The sequence below is a fragment of the Netta rufina genome (genome assembly GCF_964035555.1).
Source record: "Netta rufina genome assembly, chromosome: 28".
NCBI classification, from domain to species: domain Eukaryota; kingdom Metazoa; phylum Chordata; class Aves; order Anseriformes; family Anatidae; genus Netta; species Netta rufina.
Window position 1 is genome coordinate 4930886 of NC_140152.1, and position 21920 is coordinate 4952805.

General features: G+C 68.8%; 3 protein-coding genes across 3 annotated transcripts; 1 reads left to right on the forward strand and 2 right to left on the reverse strand.

The window, feature by feature from the left end:
• Nucleotides 1-1133: 1133 nt before the first annotated feature.
• Nucleotides 1134-8174, forward strand: JAK3 (Janus kinase 3; the record flags this gene model as incomplete). Its single annotated transcript, XM_084302894.1, has 23 exons — nt 1134-1335; nt 1422-1545; nt 1648-1759; nt 2075-2220; nt 2301-2577; nt 2668-2790; nt 2881-3038; nt 3232-3343; nt 3557-3743; nt 4068-4189; nt 4277-4408; nt 4489-4573; nt 4654-4787; nt 5313-5451; nt 5532-5683; nt 6215-6365; nt 6451-6590; nt 6782-6971; nt 7088-7212; nt 7418-7590; nt 7666-7783; nt 7871-7981; nt 8058-8174. The coding sequence occupies 23 exons, from the start codon at nt 1134-1136 to the stop codon at nt 8172-8174; spliced, it is 3330 nt and encodes a 1109-aa protein (XP_084159020.1).
• A 1490-nt stretch (nt 8175-9664) lies between these two features.
• On the reverse strand, nt 9665-11761 carry B3GNT3 (UDP-GlcNAc:betaGal beta-1,3-N-acetylglucosaminyltransferase 3; the record flags this gene model as incomplete). The annotated part of the gene is made up of 2 exons (XM_084302613.1): nt 9665-10792; nt 11735-11761. The coding sequence occupies 2 exons, from the start codon at nt 11759-11761 to the stop codon at nt 9665-9667; spliced, it is 1155 nt and encodes a 384-aa protein (XP_084158739.1).
• Nucleotides 11762-12116: 355 nt separating this feature from the next.
• FCHO1 (FCH and mu domain containing endocytic adaptor 1) lies at nt 12117-21338 on the reverse strand. Its single transcript, XM_084302748.1, is given in 31 exon segments — nt 12117-12323; nt 12842-13006; nt 13131-13195; nt 13323-13522; nt 13638-13770; nt 14146-14301; nt 14446-14557; nt 14649-14754; nt 14858-14970; nt 15403-15701; nt 15703-15785; nt 15787-15977; nt 16085-16127; nt 16129-16168; nt 16262-16304; nt 16396-16449; nt 16555-16579; nt 16669-16850; nt 16957-17011; nt 17119-17140; nt 17660-17732; nt 17848-17892; nt 17990-18086; nt 18187-18285; nt 18599-18703; nt 18811-18963; nt 19070-19211; nt 19318-19392; nt 19516-19607; nt 20072-20139; nt 21272-21338. Coding segments are annotated over 30 exon segments (3018 nt in total). The 5' UTR covers nt 20099-20139; nt 21272-21338; the 3' UTR covers nt 12117-12300.
• Nucleotides 21339-21920: the final 582 nt, after the last annotated feature.

The window sequence follows — 21920 nt, forward strand, 5'->3', positions numbered from 1 at the left end:
CCAGGCACAAAAAGTGCTTTGTCCCATCCCAGACAGGTTGTCCCCGCGCCTGAAACAGCGGGGCTATGACCCAGGAAGAGCCCCAGCCTTGGGGACAGAGCCAGGACCAGAAAAAAGTCCCCTCCAAGGAGCGTCTCAGTGCCGTGACGGGGCAGGGTCCCTGGTCCCCAGGGTCTGGCTGCAGTGACAAAGCATCCCTGGTGGCCTTGTCCCCGGGGGGCAGGACCCTGCTCCCTGCTGCGCTTTTTGAGCAGCAGAAAGGGGAAAAAAAAAACGATGACGGGCGGCTTCTGGATCCCCCACATCCGCTGGCGGCTGCGTGCGGAGCCGCACGGCACCAGGGCTGGGCACCCGGGGTCCTGTGGGCACGCAGCTGCCAAAAGGAGAGGGGCTGAGACCACCCTGGGGGGCTGCGGGCAGGGCAGGGGGAGCGCAAGGTGCATGGGGACAGCACCTTGGTCAGGGGGGCCGCATGGGACAGGACGGGGGCAGGATGCTCAGCACCCATCCCTGCGGCACCACGGCACCGGGTGGGATCAGCGGGGTGCCCCCGGCCAAGCGGGGTGCCCCTCTCCTGCCCCTGGGCTCCTTTGGGTGGCTCCTCGAGGCCCCCCACCCCTCTCCCCCTCCCTCGTCAGGAAGTCCCTGGCTGCTCAGAGCCGCTGTGGGCAGGAAGGAAGTCACCAAGGGGACTTTTTGACTCTCCCTCTTCGCTCGCAGCCACCTACGCAGCCCAGAAAACCCAGCCCTGCCCAGTCCCGGGGCCGGAACACGCAGTGCCTGCGAGGCCACCGGCACGGTGCAGGTACCTCGGGGCACCGGGATGGCACAGGGGGGTTATCGGGGTCTGGGCAACCCACCTGGGCATGGGATGGAGCCGCATCCTCCTCACGGTGGCCCACACCTGGGGGCGAGTGCCCATCCCTGGGCTGAGAGGCTGTGGGGAGGGCTGGGGCCGTGCGCACGCCCTAAAACAAAACATCAGCCTGCCTCAGTTTCCCCACCCGCACCCCAAGTGCGGGGCGGCGGGCAGCTGGTCCCAGCCCTAGGGATGCTGCGGGGTTTAACCCCGGGGAGAGGAGGATCCCAAAGGTCTCATCGGGGCCCCCCCCCTTGTCCTTGCAGCGCCTGCCATGGCCCCGCTGGGCGAGGAGACCCCGCTGATCGGGGAGCGCTCCTGCAGCCTCTCCTCCACCGAGCCCGGCACTCTGCAGGTGTACCTCTACCACCGGGCACCCACCCCTCGCGCCCCCCCTGACTCCGCCGGCGTCCTCACCTTCACCTTCGGCGAGTACACGGCCGAGGAGCTCTGCGTCCACGCCGCCAAAGCCTGCGGTGAGCACCGGCCCCGTGCCCTCCGGCCTGGCACCGTCCCCGTGCGGTCACGGCCCCGGGGACAGCTCCGCTCTGCCCGTCCCCAGGCGTGCTGCCCGTCTGCCACCCCCTCTTCGCCCTGGCCACCGAGGACCTGAGCTGCTGGTACCCCCCCAACCACCTCTTCACCGTCGAGGACGCCCGCAGCCAGGTCGTGGTGTATAGGATCAGGTAGGGTCTGCGGGGACGCGGCCCCCTGGGGACTCTCTGCTGGCTGATAGGGGCTGTGCCGTGCAGGACGTGGTCCTGAGCCCTGCCCCTCGCCCCCACCAGGTTCTTCTTCCCCAACTGGTGCGGACTGGGGCAGTCGCATCGCTTCCAGCTGCTGAACGACCGCGCCAGCCCCGTGCTGGATTACCCCGTCATCGATTACCTTTTCGCCCAGGTGAGCCCGTGCCCATCCCCATCCAGAGCCAGAACGCGGGGCAGGATGTGACACCCGGGCACGGAGCTGGAGGGGGGCGCCTCTGGGGCAGCCCTGCACAATGTTGGGGTCAGCAGGAGATGCGTTGATGCTCTCTTTAGTTGAGGGGGGGCACACACATCACCTGCCACAGCCTCGTGCGTGGTCCGGGGGTCTCGGGGCGCATGAGCTCTGTGCCAGCTGCAGCCCCCGGTGCATGGCCGGGGCTGGCAGGGAGCAGGGGGCAATCAGGGGGCTCACAGGGGGGCTCCCACCGAGCTGCTGCCCCGTCCCCAGTCCCGCAGCGACTTCATCGGGGGCCGCGTGGAGGTGGCGCTGAGCCTGCCGAGGCAGGAGCAGTGCCTGAGCCTGGCCGTGCTGGACATGCTGCGCATCGCCAAGGAGAAGCGGCAGAGCCCCGACGAGGTCTTCAGCTGCGTCAGGTGAGCGGGGACCACGGGGCCGGGGACGATCCGGGAAGGGGTTACCTTAACCTCTCCCATCGTCTCCCCACTTTCCCCAGCTACAAGTCGTGCATCCCGGAGCCGCTGCGGTGCCAGATCCAGCAGCACAGCTTCCTCACCCGCAAGCGCATCCGCCGCCGCTTCAGCAAGTCCCTGCGCAGGATCGGCGGCTGCCAGGCGGACGGGCGCCACCTGAAGCTCAAATACCTGCTGGACCTGGAGCGGCTGCAGCGGCGCTGGGCCGAGGAGAGCTTCGCCGTGCGCGGCCCCGACGCCAACATCACCATCCACGTGGCCGGCGAGAACGGCGTCTCCTGGAGCTGCGGCAGCCCCGAGGTGTTTTTTGGGGGGGGGGTTGGGGGAAAGGGTCTGGTTTTGGGGTGAGGGGAGGGGGATGCAGAGGGTAGCCCGCCGGTGTCCCCGCAGAGCCGCCAGCACTTTTGTGACTTCCCCGACATCGCCGACGTCAGCATCAAGCAGGCGAGCCGGGACGGCAGCCCCGTGGAGAACCGCATCGTCACCCTCACCAAGACGGACAACCGGGTGCTGGTGAGCTGGGGAGGGGGGCACGGGGGGGTGGGGACAATGACACGGAGAGGGGGAGGTTGGGAAGAGGTCTCACCTTCCCCCTGTCCCTAGGAGGTGGAGTTCCCCACGCTGCAGGAAGCCCACAGCTTCGTGGCGCTCATCGACGGCTACTACCGCCTGACGGCGGACGCCCACCACTACTTCTGCAAGGAGGTGGCCCCCCCCCGCCTGCTGGAGGACGTGGAGAACCAGTGCCACGGGCCCATCAGGTGGGTGCTGACCCCCCCCAGACCACGGGTGATGGGGCTCAAAGAGGGAGGGAATTATTTAGGGGGGGAGGCACGAGGCTGGCGGGCACCGCTCCGCGTCCTGGGGGTGCTCGGGTGCGCATCAGGCTCGGGGTGCTCTTGGGCACGGGGAGGGGGGCACATCCTTTTCAGTGCCCCCCCCTGCTTTTTACAGCTCTGAATTCGCCGTGAACAAGCTGAAGGCGGCGGGGGGCCACCCGGGGCTGTTCCTGCTGCGCCGCAGCCCCCAGGACTTTGACAGCTACCTGCTGACCGTGTGCGCCGAGGTGAGACCCCCGCACCGGGACCGGCACCGCGCACACCCCCCGGCCCCCCAGCACCCACATCCAGCAACGTGGGCAGGGGAACCCGGTGCCGGCGGGGTCGGTGCCACCAGGGAAACCCGGTGCCAGTGGGGACGGTGCCACCGGTGGTGGCCCTTTGGGACGGGCACGTCCCCGGTGGTCCCCGCGCCGCTGAGCCCGGCTCTCGCCCCGCAGACGCGCTCCGGGCAGGACTACAAGCGCTGCCTGATCCGCAGGGACGAGGACGGGAATTTCTGGCTGTCAGGGCTGGCCCGGCGCTTCTGCAGCCTGCGGGAGCTGCTGGGCACCTATGGGTGCTGCGGGCTGCAGGCCGAGGGCGCCCGCCTGCGCCTGGCCACGTGCTGCCCGCCCCTGCCCAAAGGTGACAGCGCCGCCGCCGCCGCCGCGGTGAGGTGGAGGGGGGGACACTCCGGCAGTGTGATGTCACACACTGCCCCGTGACGTCATAAATCATGCCATGTGACGGCTCGGAAGGGGCTGGGTGGCGTCACAGAGGGGCTGTGTGGTGTCATAGCGGGGGTGGGTGGTGTCACAGAGGGGGGGTTGTATGGGATCGGAGAGCTGTGTGACCTCATAAAACGAGCAGCGAGGGGCGGTGTGATGTCACCGAGTGAACCGTGTGACGTCACAGCGGGCGGTGTGACGTCACAGCAGCCCCTCACGGCCCTCCCCACCCCCCCCCCAGAGAAGTCCAACCTGCTGATCGTGCGGAGCAGCTGCCCCCGGCCCCCCTGCTCCCCCTCGGCCCCGCGCCGCAGCCCCAACCAGATGACCTTCCACAAGATCGACCCCGAGAGCCTCACGCGGGTACGGCAGGACGGGGGGGGGGCGCAGGGTTTTGGGGGCACGGTGGGGGGGGGCCGTCCCCATCCAGCACCCCCCTTCTCGTGGCAGGGCGAGAGCCTGGCGCAGGGCTCCTTCACCCACATCTACAAGGGCGTGAAGCGGGACCAGAAGGAGGACGAGTTCTACCAGACCGAGGTGGTGCTCAAGGTGATGGACAGCAGCCACCGCAACTGCTCCGAGGTGAGGCCGGGGGGGACCCCCCTGAGCCAGCCCAAACGCCCCCCACCACCCTCCCTGAGCCGCCGTCCTCCCCTTCCCAGTCCTTCCTGGAGGCCGCCAGCATCATGAGCCAGCTGTCCCACAAGCACCTGGTCCTGCTGCACGGGGTCAGCCTCGGGAAGGAGAGTGAGTGCCCCGCGTCCCCCTCCTGTGCCGGCACCCGCGGCCGGGCACGCGTGGGACCCGGCGGCTCCGTCCTCCCGCAGGTATCATGGTGCAGGAGTACGTCAGGCACGGGCCCCTCGACCTCTACCTGAAGAAGAACCACGGCGAGAGCAAGGTGACCACGAGCTGGAAGCTGCAGGTGGCCAAGCAGCTGGCGTACGCCCTCAACTACCTGGTGAGCTGGGGCCGGCACCCCGCGCCCCCACGTGTCCCCACCTACCTGTGTCCCACAGCTCCCATATATCCACATCTCATGGCTCCCATATGTCCACATCCCATGGGTCCCACATATCCACATCCCATAGCTTCTATATATCCACATCCCATGGCTCCCATATGTCCACATCCCATGGGTCCCACATGTCCACATCCCATGGGTCCCATATTTCCATATCCCACAGCCCCCATATTTCCATAACCCAAAGCTCCTACCCATCCACATCCCACAGCTCCCACCCATCCATATCCCACAGCTCCCATATATCCATATCCCACAGGTCCCATATATCCATATCCCATATATCCCACATATCCACATCCCACAGCTCCCCTGTATCCACATCCCACAGCTCCCACCCACCCGTACCTCACACCCCCCAGCCCCAAGCCCAGCAGCCCCAATGCAGAGCATTTCGGGGGTCCCCCCCCTTGCTGGTGCCACACCAGGGGTGCGCTGAGGGTCCCTCTCCACCCCCCCCAGGAGGACAAAAGGATCACCCACGGCAACGTCTCCGCCAAGAAGGTGCTGCTGACCCGGGAGGGGGACGTGGCCAGCGGCAGCCCCCCCTTCATCAAGCTCAACGACCCCGGTGTCAGCGTCACCGTCCTGGCCAAGGACCGTAAGTGCCCGCGCAGCCCCCGGGGTGCCACGGGACCCCCCCCGGATGGGTGCTGAGCTGGGGCCGTCCCCTCTCCCCAGTGCTGGTGGAGCGCATCCCCTGGGTGGCCCCCGAGTGCCTGAGCGACCCCAAGGGCCTGGCGCTCCCGGCTGACAAGTGGGGCTTCGGGGCGACCCTGTGGGAGATCTTCAGCGGGGGCAACATGCCCGTCAGCCTGCTGGAGCCGCAGAAGGTGAGGCTGCCCCGTCCCACTGCCACCCCGTCCCACTGCGACCCCATCCCTCGGTGACCCCATCCCTCGGTGACCCCATCCCTCAGTGACCTCATCCCTCGGTGACCCCGTCCCTCGGTGACCCTGTCCCTCAGTGACCCCATCCCTTGGTGACCCCATTCCCTGGTGACCCCATCCCATTACGACCCCATCCCATTGCAACCCCATCCCTCAGTGACCCCATCCCTCGGTGACCCCATCCCTCGGTGACCCCAACCCTCGGTGACCCCATCCTGCTGCCAGTCCCCCCGCGGGTCCCCGAGGGATTTCCCTGCTGGCTCTGCTGGCCCAGCAACCCTCTCACACTGGAAAAAGGGGGAGATGGGTGCCCAAAAAAAAACAGAACCAGGGTTTTGGAGCCCCCCTCCCCACCTCCAGTGCAGGGTGGCGGTGGTGGCAGCGTCCAGGCGGTGCCCCCCATGCTGTTATCTCCAACCAGCAACCTGCGGGTGCTGCTCGGGGTGCTCAGACCCCCCCTCTGTGCACCCGCAGAAGCTGCACTTCTACCAGAGCCGCCTCCAGCTGCCCGCGCCCAAGTGGACCGAGCTGGCCACGCTGATCGCGCAGTGCATGGACTACGAGCCCCGCGCCCGGCCCTGCTTCCGCGCCCTCATCCGGGACCTCAACAGCCTCATCACCTCCGGTGAGCACGGGGAGGGGGGCGCAGGGATGGACCCTGACCCCCAGCGGGCCCCCCGTTGTCTCACCACCCCCTTATCCCCTCCTAGACTACGAGCTGCTCTCGGACCCGTCGCCTGCCGACGTGACGCTGCGGGACAGCTTCTGGGGGTACGAGCACGTGGCCGTGGGGCAGGACCCCACGCTGTTCGAGGAGCGGCACCTCAAGTACATCTCGCTGCTGGGCAAGGTGAGGGCAGAGCGGCGACGGCGGGGTCCTGGGTGTCCCCTCCGAGCTGGGCACAAAATGCTGCTCGGGGGGGGGGTGGAAAAAGCTTGGTCGGTGCCCACCCCGTCTGTCTCTGCTTGTCCTGGGGGTGGCCAAGCGCTGGGGATGAGGTGGGGGGCTCGGGGGGCACCCCTGACGCCCTGCCCGACCAGGGCAATTTTGGGAGCGTGGAGCTGTGCCGCTACGACCCGCTGGGCGACAGCACGGGCGAGCTGGTGGCGGTGAAGAAGCTGCAGCAGGACTCGGCCAAGGAGCTGCAGGACTTCGAGAGGGAGATCCAGATCCTGCACTCGCTGCAGCACGACTTCATCGTCAAGTACCGCGGCGTCTGCTACAGCCGGGGTGAGAGCGGGGTTAGGATTGTCCCTGGAGGGTGGTGGTGGTGGGGGGGGGACACACAACACAGAGGGGGTCCTGGGTGCCCCCCCGGGGTGTCCGTAACGGCTGCGGGTGCGCAGGGCGGCGCGGGCTGCGGCTGGTGATGGAGTACCTGCCCAACGGCTGCCTGCGGGACTACCTGCAGAAGAACCAGCACCGCCTGGAGCACAGGAGCCTGCTGCTCTACGCCTGGCAGATCTGCAAGGTGGGACCGTGCCCTGTGCCCCCCCCCCCCCCCGTCACCATGGGGGCACGGCGGCAAAGGGGCTCCCCCGTGGGGTCTGCGTGTGTGTGTGTCTGGGGGTGGTCGGGATGGGGGCAGAGCGGTGCCACCGCTCACCCTGGGGGGGCACAGCCTGGGTGGTGGTGGTGGTGGTGAGGGGCTGCGACCCCCCCCCCCCCCCTTGCAGGGCATGGAGTACCTGGGGGCGCAGCGCTGCGTGCACCGCGACCTGGCGACCAGGAACATCCTGGTGGAGAGCGAGACCCACGTCAAGATCGGCGACTTCGGGCTGGCCAAGCTGCTGCCGCAGGACAAGGAGTACTACGTGGTGCAGGAGCCCGGCCAGAGCCCCGTCTTCTGGTGAGGGCAGCGTGGTGCTGGGGGGGGGGGGGGCGCAGCAGCAGGACCCGGTGCTCAGCACCCTCCCACCGGCAGGTACGCGCCCGAGTCCCTGGCTGACAACGTCTTCTCCCGAGCATCCGACATCTGGAGCTTCGGGGTGCTCCTCTACGAGCTCTTCACCTACAGCAACAAGAGCAGGAGCCCCTCGGAGGTGAGACAACCCCCCCCCCTCGGTCCCCTGTGACCCGGCTGCTGCCTCCCCGAGTTTATGGCACCCCCGTGCCCCCCCCTACCCCAGGAGTTCCTCCGCATGATGGGCACGGAGAAGGCAGTGCAGATCATCTGCCACTTGCTGGAGCTGCTGAAGGACAACAGGCGGCTCCCGGCACCAGCCGGCTGCCCCGTGGAGGTGAGACCCCCCCCCAAAGCATGGTGGGGGTCCCAGGGCAGCCCCGCACCCATGACACCCCCGTCCTTGTCCACAGGTCTACGCGCTGATGCTGAGCTGCTGGGCTTTCTACCCCGGCACCAGACCCACCTTCAGCGAGCTGGCGCCCAAAATCGAGGCGCTGCGGGACGGTCGCAGCAAAGCCCGCGGGTAGCTGGTGCCAGGACCCCCAGAAACGGCGTTCTGGGGGCCCTGCTGCAGCCCCCCGAGCCCCCCAGCCCTCCCCCTCCACCCCACGCCCCTCCCCAGCATGATGCGCAGACGGACAGACACACGGACGCAGCGATGCTTCGACGGGGCTTTAATGGCCGCGGTGCCGCCGCTTGGCATTCACCTCCTGCCTCTCCCCGCGCCCAGCGCAGCAGGATTTGGTCCATTTCTAATAAATTTGGGTAAATCTGGAAGCTGTCGAGAAGAGCCCACATGGGGGGGGGGATGCAGGGGAAGAGGGGACGCGCGCCCGCGTCCCCCCCCCGTACAGCAGCGAGCTCAACCCTCCGACGAGCCACCAGAGACTCCCCTGGGCGCGGGCGCTAGCAGAAGGGCAGCAGCTCCTGCCGGGTGCAGCCACGGGAGCAGCAGGAGCCAGCGGGGCCGGGGGGGGCCAGGCTGGGGGGGCCGTGGCCATCGAGGCGCCCAAAGAAGTCGGCTGGAAGAGAGCGGGGAGGGGTGAGGCACCCGCGGGGACGCTCCCGATTATTTTGGGTGTCCTCGTGCCGGGGAAGGGTCCCCGCGCTCAGCACTCACCCAAGGCTGCCCGGGGGGGGCGGCTCCAGCGGGTGCCCCCGCACAGGGCCACGAGGGTGCGGACGAACTCGCGCCCACACAGCCTCAGCTCCGGCTCCTCGGCCGCACCGGGGGCGGCTGCCAGCAGGGCGAGGGCCGCCAGCACCCAGCGGCGCATGGCACGCGGCGGCACGGCACCACCGCGGGCTGGCACGGGGGTGGCTGCGCCCACGGCACCGCCGCTTATATCCCCTCCCACGGCCCTGAGCCCGGCACGTGCGTGGGGCAGCCATCTGCGGCTTGGCACGGCACGGCACGGCACGGCTCGGCACGGGCTGTTCCCGGGGCTGAGCACCCCGCCAGGGCCAGGGCTGCCCCCGCCGAGGTTATCGCCGACCTTGCAGCCGCAGCCCTGCGGTGCTGGGAACGGAACGGAGCAGGGAGCTCAGGGACATCGGGGCTGTGCTCGCCCTCCATGGTGAGCAGACACCCCCTCGCCTGCACCTCATCCCCCGTAAGTGCTCAGCCTGCTGGGGACCCCTACCCCAAGCCCATGCGCCCCCCAAACTGACCCCGTCCTCCCCATACCCCCCCCGCCAGCCTCGCCGGCGCAACGGGGCACACGTTTCCCCTGCCCTAGGAAGGCACCGGACCCCGCGCCCTCGTTTCCAAAATCTGCTCCTTTATTCTCCCGCGGGGGCTTCGGCGCTCACCTGGCCAAAACAGGGCAGGTTCTGGGGCAAAACCAGGCAGAATCCAGCCAGGAGCAGGATGAGCCCCGGCGGCACTCGGCACCGCAGCAGAGCCTTGGGCCAGCCCCACATCAGCGTTCCTCGGACCCCTCGCTCAGGGCGGTGGCATCGAGCAGCAGCAGCAGCAGCACCATCATGTCCCGGTGCCTCCCGGACACCGAGCACCCTAGAAGATGCTCACCTTCTTCCCGCAGCTCAGCTGGGGCTCGTGGATGGCCTGCCACATGGCCGCTGTCTCGTAGGACACGAAGCGGTGCACCACCAGCAGCTCCCGGTAGTAGCAGGGGTCGAAGGCGTCGCTGTTGCGGGGGGCGTAGATGCCCCAGAGCCGGACGCCTTCGTGGGAAGCGGGGCGCAGCCCTGCCTGCTCCAGGCACATGCCCAGGTAGGCGTCGTCGATGGGGATGAGCTCGATGCTCCGGGACTCACGGTGGATGACGCGGGCGGTGTAGCCGGACATGAGCATCCCGCCACCGCTGCAGTAGGGCGGGTACCGCTCCGAGGGCATCAGCTGCTTGGGCACGTAGTACTTGCTGCCCTTCTCCCGGATGGGCCCCGTGTTGATTAAGACGGAGCCCACCATCAGGTGCCGGCTGCCCCGGGAGGTCTTCATGAAGCGCACCACGTTGTCCGTGTTGACGAAGACGTCGTCGTCCCCGTTGAAGACGAAGTGGACGCCGGGGCAGTGCTCCTCCAGCCAGGCGTGGAAGAGCACCTGCTTGAGCGTCAGGTTGAAGAAGGTGTCGCTGAAATCCCACTGCAGCACGTCCCGGTGCTCCCGCTGCTCCAGGTGCAGCAGCCAGCCCAGCTTCCTGGCGTCGTGGGCATTGGGGGACACCCCCACCAGGAAAACCCTGCGGATGTGCGCCCCTTCGAAGGTCCTCTGCTGCCCCCACGTCCTGCGGATCACCTCCCGCCGCTCGTAGTTGGCCGGCGACGACTTGATGGCCAGGAGCAGGGAGATGTTGGAGGAGCCCTGGGGTCCCCCGCACTTGCCGGGGACGTCGAGGAGCTGGCGGAAGGAGCGGCAGTGCCGGTACCTCATGAAGTCCTTGATGTGCTGGGGCAGCTCCTCAAAGCCGGAGATGTTGTGCACCGAGCTGTTGGCCACGCAGGGGGCGGCGGTGGGCAGAGAGGGGGTCGGGGGGAGGCTGGGGGCCGGACGGGTGGCGGTGAGGCTGGGGACGGTGCTGAACCCCAAGTTTTTGGTGGGGTTCAGCAGGAAGCAGAGCCCCAGGGCCCCGATGGCGACCAAGCCCAGCTTCTCCATCCTGCAGCACCGGTGGGGAAGGGTCTGCAAGAGACAGGGAGCGGGGCTCGGGGGGAGGACGGCTGCCCCCGCAGCCCCTGCTGCCCCCTCCACGACGCCCACGGGTTCCCCACCGGGGCCGTGTGCCCCATGGCTGGGAAGGGACCCGGTGGCTCCCCGGTGCCGACGATGATGGCGGAGGCTGAAGGCTCCCTGTGTGTTCCCAGCCCTGCAGAGCCCTTTGTGGGCTCCTGCTGGGGGACCTTGGGGTGTCCCCACCACCCTCCCAGGGCCCCCCCACTGGCACCCCAGGGCCCTGCGGGCTGGGGCAGCGTCTCCACCCCCCCCAGTGTCTCCGGGAAGAGGAGGAGGCTCAGGCGCTACATCCCTCTCCACCCCATCAGCCACGTAGCAGGGCAATTCAGCTCTTATTTTCCTCTCCACCTCCTTTACCACCTTTTTGGTCTCAAGTCCACTTCCTCCTCCGTGCCAAGGCAAAAGGGATCCTGCCTGGGGAGAGGCAGCCTGCCCTTGCTCCATGCCTGAGGCACCCAGCCTTGGCCAAGGTCCTGGGCACTGGTTCCAGCCAGGGGACACGGGCTCGCTGCCCCAAGTGCCAGGCACGGCCGTGAGCCACGCTGGCAGCGGGCAGGGGGGTACCCAAAGGAGTCCCCCCCCCCCCTCCTGGAGGTGGCGGTGGGGTGGGCTCGGTTACACGAAGCCCACCCGGGGGTTGCTGCGAGCAGCGCTGGCCCCCAGGGACAAAGCACGGGGGCAGGGGGTCTGCGGGCACCACGGGGACCCCAAGGCACCACGGGGACCCCAAGGCACCACGGGGACCCCGGGTGCTTCTCCCCCACCCCACACAACCTGGCTGCCAGGGGCAGGATCCAGCCAGCCCCATCCCGGCACCCAGCTCGGACCCCCCCCCAGGTCACCGCAAAGAGCTGCGAATCCCCCCCAAAACCCCCCAAATCCCCCCGGTACCTTCCCACAGAGCCGGCCCTGAGCCATCCTGGCGCCTCCCGGGAACGTTAGGGTGCAATCACCCCGTTGGCAGCGATCCTCCCCCTGCCTGGTGCCACCCTCCCTCTCTGCCCGCCCGCCGCAGGTGGGGCAGCAGCACCCATGGGTGCGGGGAGGAAGCTCAGCCTCGGCTCTTTCCCCCCCCCCCCAGCTCTGGAGCCCCCAAGAAGAGGGGCTCAGGACCCCAGCCCCGTGCCCGAGGAGCAGCCCGGGGGGCTCCGGGGGTGGGTGTCACCGCGGCGTGGCACAGGTAAGAGCCAGGGATTAGAAAATAAAGTGTTTAATAAAAGAGCAGCTCCTGCTCCCTTCACAGCACGGGGGGGGGGGGCGGCGGGGTCCGTCCGCCGGGCAGCAGGAGACGACGCGGGTACAGCCATGGGGGGGGGGGAGGAAGAGGAAGAGGAGGAAGAGGAGGAAGAAGAGGGGGACACCCCCTCCCCGCCAGCCTCCATCCAGTGTTTTGAGTTCACACAACCAAGGGGGGAGCCCCTGGGGGGGGGGGCTCGGAGGATCCAGTGGGAGGCAGCTCAGGACCCCGCCAGGTAGATCCCTGCGGGGAAAGGCAGTGAGGGGGGAGGCTGCAAGGATAGGGGGGGGGCACGAACCCACCAGGGGGCACCTGACTGAGAAGGGGGGGACGGAGCTCAGGGGGGGGCAGGGAGGGGACTTTGGGCACCCTGGGGAAGGGACCCCGTGCACCCCGGGGGTGTAGGGGACGGGGAAGGGACCCCATGCGCCCCAGGACCATAGGGAACGGCGAAGGGACCCCGTATGCCCCAGGACAATAGGGAATGGGGAAAAGATCCCATGCACCTCGGGGCTGTAGGGGACAGGGAAGGGACCCTGTAGGGGACAGGGAAGGGACCCCGTGCACCCTAGGACAATAGGGGACAAGGAAGGGACCCCATGCGCCCCAGGACTATAGGGGATGGAGAAGTGACCCCATGCACCTCGGGGCTGTAGGGGACAGGGAAGGGACCCCGTGCACCCTATGGGGCGGGGAAGGGACCCCCCCTACATGCAGGACAAGGCAAGGAACCCGTGCTTATGGGGCCCGGGCGGCCGTACCCGTAGCAAACCTCTTCTTGACCAGCGACATGCGGTAGCCGGCGCTCGCCAGCTCCACCTCGACGCCCGACAGCGTGCTGCCCTCGCTGCTGAACTGGGCCGCCACGGGACTGGGCTTACTGGGCCCGCACAGGGGCTCCCAGCTGGCCGAGAGCCGGCCGCTGCCTGGGGGGGGACAGCGCAGGAGGTGGGGGACCCGACCCCGTGCCCACAAAGAGGGGGACGAGTCCGGGGCAGCCCAGCAAGGGGCTGGATCCAGACCCCGTAAGCTTGGGGGGCGCAGCCTCACCTCCCTGCCCCGGCGCACCGGGGACGTCCAGCAGCTTCCAGAGCAGCCTCTTCTCCTCCAGGTTCCTGCCAGGACACGGCCCCGAGTCCCCGACCACCCCAACCCATTTCCCAAGCCCGGTGTCCCCCCGTCCTCCCCACCCTGTGGTTAGCAGGGGGGGGGGGATCCCTGTGTGCCCCCCACACCCCTTACCAGCTGGCAGCCGGCTGCAGCCTCACGTTGGTGACGGGCTCGTCCAGGGGCAGCAGGACGTGGACGTTGGCGAGGGGCACGGGCAGGGCGAGGGCGCCGGCGTTGTAGCCGTAATCCACGCTGACCCGCGTGGCGCCCGGCGAGCAGTCCCAGCGCACGCACAGCCGCAGCGGCGCCGAGCTGGGACCCAGCCGCGAGAACTGGGGGGAGGGGGGGGGTGAGGCAAAACGAGGGTCAAAGGGGGGGGTCAGGAAGGGTGGCGGGACCCAGCCGTCGGGGTGCTGGATACCCCGGTTTGCCCGGCGTTGGGCTGACCTGGTACTTGAGCAGGGCCACGTTGTAGTAGGACGCGGCCGGGCTCTGCTCCGCCTGCTTCTGCAGGTGCCCCGTGAGCGCGGCCATGTTCAGCCAGAAGTCCTTGGTGCTGGGGTCGCTCTGCGAGGGGTCGCTGCGGGGACGGGGTGACGGCGGCCAGAAGCATGGGGACACCACCGCCTCCCCCGCCCCCGGGGATGTGGCCACCCCAAAAACCCAGCGCCCCCGGAACGTGGCACCCCACGTGCCCAAACACCACCGCCCCACTGCTGCGCCCCGCAGCTACTGGGGGCACCCAGGACCTCCTAATGAACCAGGCACCCCCCCTGTACCCCAAAACCAGCTCCGGATCACCGCATTCACTCCCCTCCAGGCTGCCTGCTGGCCCCCCAGCACCCCGAGCACCCCAGCATCACCTCCCCAGCACCACACCCCGTGCGCCCGCTCTCCATCCCCGGTCCATCCCCATCCCGTGCCACGGTGCCACCGCGTCCCCGCGTCCCCGCACCTGTAGAGCAGCTCGGCGTTGGGCAGGAACTGCTCGATGGCGCCGGTGTTGAGCAGACGGAAGCTGAGCACGGGGGGGGCCATGCCCCCGCTGAAGACGCGGACGATGCCGGCGGGGAAGGACATGGTGAGCTCGCCCGTCACCTTCACCAGGCAGCTGCCGGGGGCGGGGGGGGGGCAGGAGGGGAGCAGAGGTTGGCCCCAGCGGCACGGGGTGGGGGGCACACTGACCCCAGGGAATAAATAGGGAGGAGAGGGGGGTGAGATTGGAGGGGGGGGTCCCATCCTGGTGCCCCCGTACCTGTCGGCGTCGCGCCCCTTGAAGTAGGCGTGCACGTACTCGGTGAAGGCGGTGGCCACGGGGAGCGCGTCCTGCGAGCCCAGCACCACGGGGCTGGGACCCCGCGATATCCCTGGGGTTGAGGGGTGGGCAGACCCCATCAGCACCTAGGGGGGGGTCCCCTTCACCCTCCCCTTTTCAATAGGGACCCCCCCAGGACCCACCGAGCGCCGGCTGGCAGACGGCGAAGAAGCCGCGCTCGCCCAGGCTGGCGGGCGCCGAGTGCGAGGGGCCGCAGCTCCACGAGGGCGAGGGGCTGAGCGAGCGCGACTGCGGGCACAGGGGGGGTCAGGGGGGGTCCAGGGGGGGGGTCAGGGGGGTTCTGACCCCCCCCCTGAACCCTGTTTTCCCCCCCCCCCTGTTCCCCACGCACCAGGTCGGTGTTGCTGCCCGCAGCCGGGCCGGCCGCCGACCGCTTCGTTCGGGAACGCCGGGGGGGGGCCACCAGCGGCACCTCGCGGGGGGCGGCGGCGGCGGGGCGGGGGTCTGGGGGGGCACAAAGGGGGTGAGGGGGGGGCAGAGAGGGGCGGAGGCAGCCATGGGGGGGGTCATGGGGGGAGCAGCAGTGAAGGGAGTTTGGGAGGGCTCAGCCCCAGCTCTCGGGGATGAGTTGGGGGGGGGCAGAGCTAAGGGTGATTGGGGGGGGGCAGAGATTGGGATAATTGGGGGGGGACAAAGATCAGGATAACTGAGGGGGCAGAGATCAGGATAATTTGGGGACGGAGCTAAGGGTGATTTGGGGGGGGCAGAGATCAGGATATTTTTTTGGGGGGGCAGAGATCAGGATAATTTGGGGACGGAGCTAAGGATGATTTGGGGACGGAGTTAAGGGCGATTTGGGGGGGGCAATGATCAGGATAATTTTTTTGGGGGGGGGGCACAGCTAAGGGTGAAGCTCCCTGGGAGCCCCTCACTCACCTGGCTCAGGCTGCAGCGGGGGGGCCCCCGGCGTGTCCCCCTCGGGCCCCCCCGTCCCCGAGCCCTGGCAGCTCCACGGGGAGGGGCTGGAGGACTCCCCCCCGCTGGGGGGGGCCGGGGAGGAGGAGGAGGAGGAGGCCGAGTTGGAGGAAGGTCGGGGCTGGGGGGGCCGATCCCCGGGGGGGCTGCGGGGTCGCAGCCAGGGCGGGGGCTCCCCGAAAGGGTCGGGAGAAGGGGGCTGGGGGGGGGGCCGTGCCGCGGGGTCGTCCCCGGGGGGCCGTGACCCCCCCCCCGCCGTCCTCCCCCCAGAGCCCCTCGGCCCCGGGGCCGCTGAAGACGGCGAAACCGGGGAGCTCGGGCAGGCGCCCCCCGGGGCTGCGGGGGTCGCGGCGGGGCGGGGGGGTCCGGCTGAGCCCCCCGCTTGGGCTGGGGGCTTTGGGGAGTCCACGGCCTCGAGTCCGGGGAGGGGACGGGAGCGGGGTGCGAGGGGGAGTCCAAGCCCGAGTCCTCCACGTTCTCCGGGGAGGAAGAGGAGAAGGGCGACGAGGAGGAAGTCAGGACGTAGGCGCGGGGGGCTGCGGGAAGACCCCCGTGTCAGGGCGTTTTTTTGGGGGGGGTGGACACACACAACACATACACAAATCCCACACTTTTGGGGTCCCCCCATACCCCAAAACCTCACCCGGGAAATCCTCCGCCTCGAAGGCTGACTCCAGGGGGGGGCCCGAAGAGTGCGGCGGGGGGCACCGAATCCGGCAGGGCTTTGCTGGGGGGGCACAAGGGGGGGGGGGCTCAGGACCTGGAGGGGTGGGCTCAAGGACCCCCAGCCTCCCCCCCAGTGCCCCCCCCAACCCCATACCTGGTTATCTGCGCCGCCGGGCGCCCCCTCCCTGTGCTGTCACCTGCATGGAGAGGGGGCGCATTTGGGGACCCGGAGCTGACCCCCCCCCTCTCCGTGCGCCCCCCCCCCCAGCCCCCCCGGCACGGCCTCACCTGCCACCAGCGTCCCCTCGGGGTCGGCAGCAGAGCTTGGGGTCACCACGTGCCCTGGGGACAGGGACGGGCAGCGTTAGGGGACACGGGGATGGGGGACACGGGGACGGGGACACGGAGCCCACCCGGACCCCACAACCCCCGGGGGGGGGCACTTACGGGATGACTGCCGCCTGACGGTGCCCTGCAAGACACGGGGTGGGGGGGTTAATCCTGCTATAGCCCCCCTTCCCCTCCACCGTGTGGTCCCCCCCCCCACCCCACGAGCCTCACCCCGACGCCGGGGGGCAGGATGAGGTTGCCCACGGTGGCCTTGAGCTGCTCCACGGTGGCCCCCTCGGCGCTGCCCCCGGCCCCCCGGGGCTGCACGGGTTTGATGTGGACGTAAAACTTGCGGGGTTCGTCCTCGTCGTAGTCCGAGTCGCTGGAGGAGCAGCCGTGGTTCTCCGCCTCGCCTGAGCCCCCCCCCGCAGTCAAGGCAACACCCCCAGCTCGGGCACCCCAAAAATCCCAAATCCCCCCCCCCACCAAAACCCCGCAGCGCACACGGCACAAGGATATCGTGGGGCAGGTCGGGGCGCACGCTGAATCCGTCCTCGTCCACCTCCGGGCAGGCCTGTGGGGTATGGGGGGGTTCAGGGGGGGTCGCTTCCCAGTCCTCCCAGTCCTCCCAGTACGGCACGGGTGGGGGAAGGAGCGGGTCCTGCTCCTCGGGCCACTCACCGCGTCGGCGTCTGGGGACTCCCTGGGGAGATGGTGGCAGAGTTAGACCCCAAAGGGGGATGGGGGGGGTGGGATGGGATTATATGGGATGGGATGGGATTATATGGGATACAGGGGGTGGAATGGGACAGGATGGAGAGGATGGGATGATATGGGATACGGGGGACAGGATAGGATTGGATGGGATGGGACAGGATGGGATTATATGGGATGGGATGGAGGGGATGATACGGGATACAGGGGATGGGATGGGATTATATGGGATGGGATGCAGGGGACAGGATGGAGGAGATGATATCAGGTACAGGGGATGGGATGGGACGAGATATAGGGAATGGGATGGGATGGAAGGGGTGAGATGGGATGGGATGGAGAGGAGAGGACAGGATGGGATGGGACACAGGGGATTGGGATGGAGGGGATGGGATAAGATGGGATATGGGATGGGACAGGATGGGATGATATAGGATGGGATGAAGGGGATGGGATGGGATGGGATGGGATGAAGAGGAGAGGATGGGACGGGACGGGGCTGTCTCACCCAGCATCACGCTCCCTCTCCTTGCGGCTCAGCCCAGGGATGCGGAAGGCTTTGCTGCGGCTCCTTTTGGGCCCTGGGGGGCACAGAGCAGTGAGCAGCCCCCCCCCCGGGGACCCCTCCCCTCACCCATCCCACCCCCCCCAACCACCCCCCCGGCGTGGGGCTGAGCAGGGGGCAGACGTACTTGCCTTCCTGCGCTGGAGCCAGCCGGTACTCGTCGAAATCCAGCACCCCTGCGAGCAAAAAGGGGGGGTCAGAACAGCACGAGGGGGGGTGCTCAGCACCCCCGTAGGAGCTGGGGACCCCCCCAGGCCGCTGCCACGAGCTCACCTGGTCGCTCTCTCCCCGTGCCCTTGCTCTCGGCGAACCTCCGCAGCAGCATCTCGGTGCCGATGTTCTCCACGTTCTGCTTGAACTCCTCGTGCACCTGGGGAGGAGCGGCGGTGGCACGGGGCAGGGGGGGGGACATCGGGTGACAAAAGAGGGCGGGGGGGGGAAGGGACACCACACGGGGCTGGTGGCCTCACCTGCCCGATCTGGACGTGGGTGTCCTCCACCGAGTGCGAGTAGGAGCCGATGAGGCCCTTCATGTGGCGCAGGTGGGCTTCCTCCACCTCCTGGAAGCGCTGCAGGGAGGAGAAGGGGGCAACGATGTCCCAAAGATGTCCCCAAGGACACCTGGCGTGTCCCTGGGGGGGGGGGGTTAGGAAGTCCCCAAGGGGCTGGCGTGTCCCCAAAAAGGGACCCTCAACCGGGGTGCCACCTCCCCAAGCGCCACCACCCCGATGGATGCGCGCCCGGCCGCTTGGGCGCACGGCTGGGGAGCGGCGCGTCCCCGAGGCTGGGTGACCCCGGGGTGGGTGCCACATCCCCAGGGACACGTCCCCCCCCGAGGACAGGACCCCCCCCGGGGGGGTGGGGTGGGGGTGGGGGTCGCACCATGGCCGAATCCAGCATCCTCTGCTCGAAGTCGGCGCGGGCGGCGTTGTACTTGTCCACGGCGCGCCGCAGCGCCTCGCCCGCCTTCCTCGACTTCAGCTCCGCCTGCGGGGCGAGGCAGGGGGGGGGCGTCAGCAGGTGGGGGGGGGCACAGGGGATGAGATTTTTAATTTTTTTTTAATTTTTTTTTGGGGTGGGGGGGGGCGCGTCACCTTGTCCAGCTCCTTCTGGCTGGTGCCCTCCTTGCGCAGCCGCTCGTACTCCTGGCACTTGCTGTGGTAGCTCTCCTTGGATTTGGGCAGCAGCTGGGCCACCCCGTGCAGGAGCTGCACGGCCTCCAGCGTGCCCGCCGCCTCCTCCTTCGACTTGGGGGGGGGCAAGAAATAAATAAAATAACCCCAGGAGTACCATAGGGGGTGGGTGTTTTATTGGGGGGGGTGTTTTTTGGTGGTGGGGGGGGAGGTTTGGCACCTTCTTGTGCACCCGGCCCTGCTCCTCGCCGTAGCGCGCGATCTCCTTGATGAGGTCGTGGAGCTTCTTCATCAGCTCCAGGTGGCACAGGGCCAGCTTGTCCGAGGAGATGCGGAACACCTCCCAGAGCGGCGCGAAGGTCCTGGGGGGGGGGGGTGCCAAAAAAAAAAAAAGGCTCAACAGGGCCCCCCCACCCCAAAAAAAAAAAGCCCTCCCCCCTCCCCTCTCCGCCCGGTGCCCGCGCTCACCCCAGCTGCGTGCCGTTGGTGGCCATCTTCGACAGCTTCACCATGGCCTTGGCGTAGTTCTCCTCGATGGCAGCCCTGGGGGGGGGGGTTATTAATTTTTTTTTTGGAGGGGGGGGCACCTTGGGACCCCCCCCAAGCAGTTTGTTGGGGTCCCGGGTGTGTCGTGTCCCCCCCCCCCCCCCCCCCCAGCCCCGGCACCTTTCGCGCACGAAGTCGGCCAGCTCCTTGGTGGCGATCTGCGCGTGCTTCATGTTGTGGTAGAGCACGTCGAAGCCGTGGTTCTTTTCGCCCTGGGGGGGGGCAAAAAAAATAAAAATGCACCCCCCCTCTCAAAAAAAATAATATTGACCCCCCCAAAAAAAAAAGCAAAAAAAAAAACAAACACCCCCAGTTTGAGTAGGGGGTGTGCCGCGGGTGGGCAAGCGCTGGGTGGGATTTGGGGTGCGCCCCCCCCCCCAAATTAGCACTGGGGGGGGGTGGTGTGGGAAGTGCCCCCCCCCCCAGCATGGTGGGTGACCCCCCCCCCCCCCGTGGGGAAATTGAGGCACGGTGGTGGCAGGGGGGGGCAGGGGGGGACCAGGAAGCAGCGCGGCGCCGGCTGCTTCCTCCTCTGGGGCCGGGGATCCCCATGGGTGGGGGGCACCCATGGGTGCGGGGGGGGCACCCATGGGTGGGGGGGGGCAGAAATAAGCGGGGGGGGGGCAGAAATAAGCAGGGGGGGGCAGAAATAATCGGGGGGGGGGTCAGGGCTTACCCAGAAGTGCTCGGCGAAGTAGGACATCTTGGAGGCAAGGGGGGGGCAGCGGCGCGGCACCCAGCACCCTGGGGACACGGAGGTGATAATTTGGGGGGGGGGGTCCCAAGGGTGCCCCCCCCCCACCCATAATTTGTTCCCATGGGTGCCGTGGCCATGGGAACCCCCGGGGGGGGGGCAGCGGGGGGGGGGCACCGCTGGGCCCGACACCGGATCCGCAGCTCAATAATAAATGAGAGGAGGCTGCCGCGCGGCCTGTCCCCCCCCCCGGAAAAAAAAATATAGACCCCCCCCCTGAAAAAATGACCCCCCCTAAAAAATATAACCCCCCCCAAGTACCCCCCCAAAAAAAAAAACACAGCCACCCCCCAAAAAATGCAGCCACCCCCCCAAAATAACACAGCCCCCCCCCAAAAAGAAACGCAGACCCCCCCAAAACGCAGTCCCCCCCCCCCCCAAAAAAATACAAATCCCCCCCCCAAAAAAAGGTGCCCCCCCCCACCCAGGTGGGAAGGACCCCGTGGGGGGGGTCTCGGGGTGTGGGGGGGGGCAGCACCTCGGTCCCCCCCCCACTTGAAGCTGCCCCAGGCTCGCAGCACAAACAGGAAACCGGGCGGGGGGGGCGCGGGGGGGGCACGGCGCTGGGGCCCCCCCCCTGGGACCTGTGCCACGAGGGGGGGGGGGGGCTCAAAGGGGGGGGGATTTTTTTAATTTGTTTTTTTTTTTGGGGGGGGGGGGGCAGCAGGGACCTTAGGGGGGTGGGGGGGGTCCAGTGATGGGGGGGGGGGGGGGAATGGGCGGGGGGGGGCGCTGGGGGGGGCGAGGGGGGGGCACGGGGGGGGGCACAAAGGGATGCGCCCCCCCCCCCCCCGGGAAAAAAATTAATTAATTATAATTAAAGGGAATGAGAATAAAAGGCGGCACCTGCGGGGGGGGGGGGGCTGCGAAAATTGGGGGGGGGGGGCGTAAATGGGGGGGGGGGGGAGCCGAAAATTGGGGGGGGGGGCGTAAATGGGGGGGGGGATTTTGGGGGGGGGCTGCGATAAAAGGGGGGGGCAGCGATAAATGGGGAGGGGGCGGCGGGAACGGGGGGGTGGTGATAACGAGGGGGGGGGGTCGCGATAATAACGGGGGGGGTCGCGATAGTGAGGGGGGGGTCGCGATAATTTGGGGGGGGGGGGGGGGGGGGTTGGAACTCACCTGCGGGGGGGCCGCCGCCGCCCCCGCCCCGCTCCGGGGCCGCTCCGCGCCGGGGCCGGGACCGCGCCGAAAGGGGAGGGGGGGGGCGGGGGGGGGTGTGGGGGGGGGGGGGGAGCTGAGGCCACGCCCCCCTCCCGCCGCGCCGCCTTCCCATTGGCTGCCGCGCCCGGCAGCGGTTACCGCAGCCGGCGGCCGCCGCTTCTCATTGGCCCAACCCTCCGCGGCTCCGCGAGGGGGGGCGGGGCCGCGTTTGCATATTTAAAGGGGACGCGGCGCGGGGAGGGGGCGCGGCGGGGAGGGGGCTGAGACCCCCCCCGACGGGACCGGGAGCCCCAGCGCCGACCCCCCAGGGCCCCCCCAATTTTCCCCGTGCCCCCCCATTTCCCTGTGCCCCCCCCAATTTCTCCACCCCCCCCTCGTTTCCCATCGCCCCCAACCCCTCCCCTGCTCCGCTCCCACCGGGACCCCCCCCGGGTGTCCCCCCCCCACCCCAAACCCTGGGACCCCCCCCTTGGTGTCCCCCCCCCCCCCCCCGGTGCCACCCGGTGCCTCCCCCCCCCCCCCCGCTGAGCTCACGCCCGGCACCGGCTGACACCGGGCACAGCTGCGGGGGGGGGACACGGGGGGGGTCAGGGCTGGGGGGGGCAAA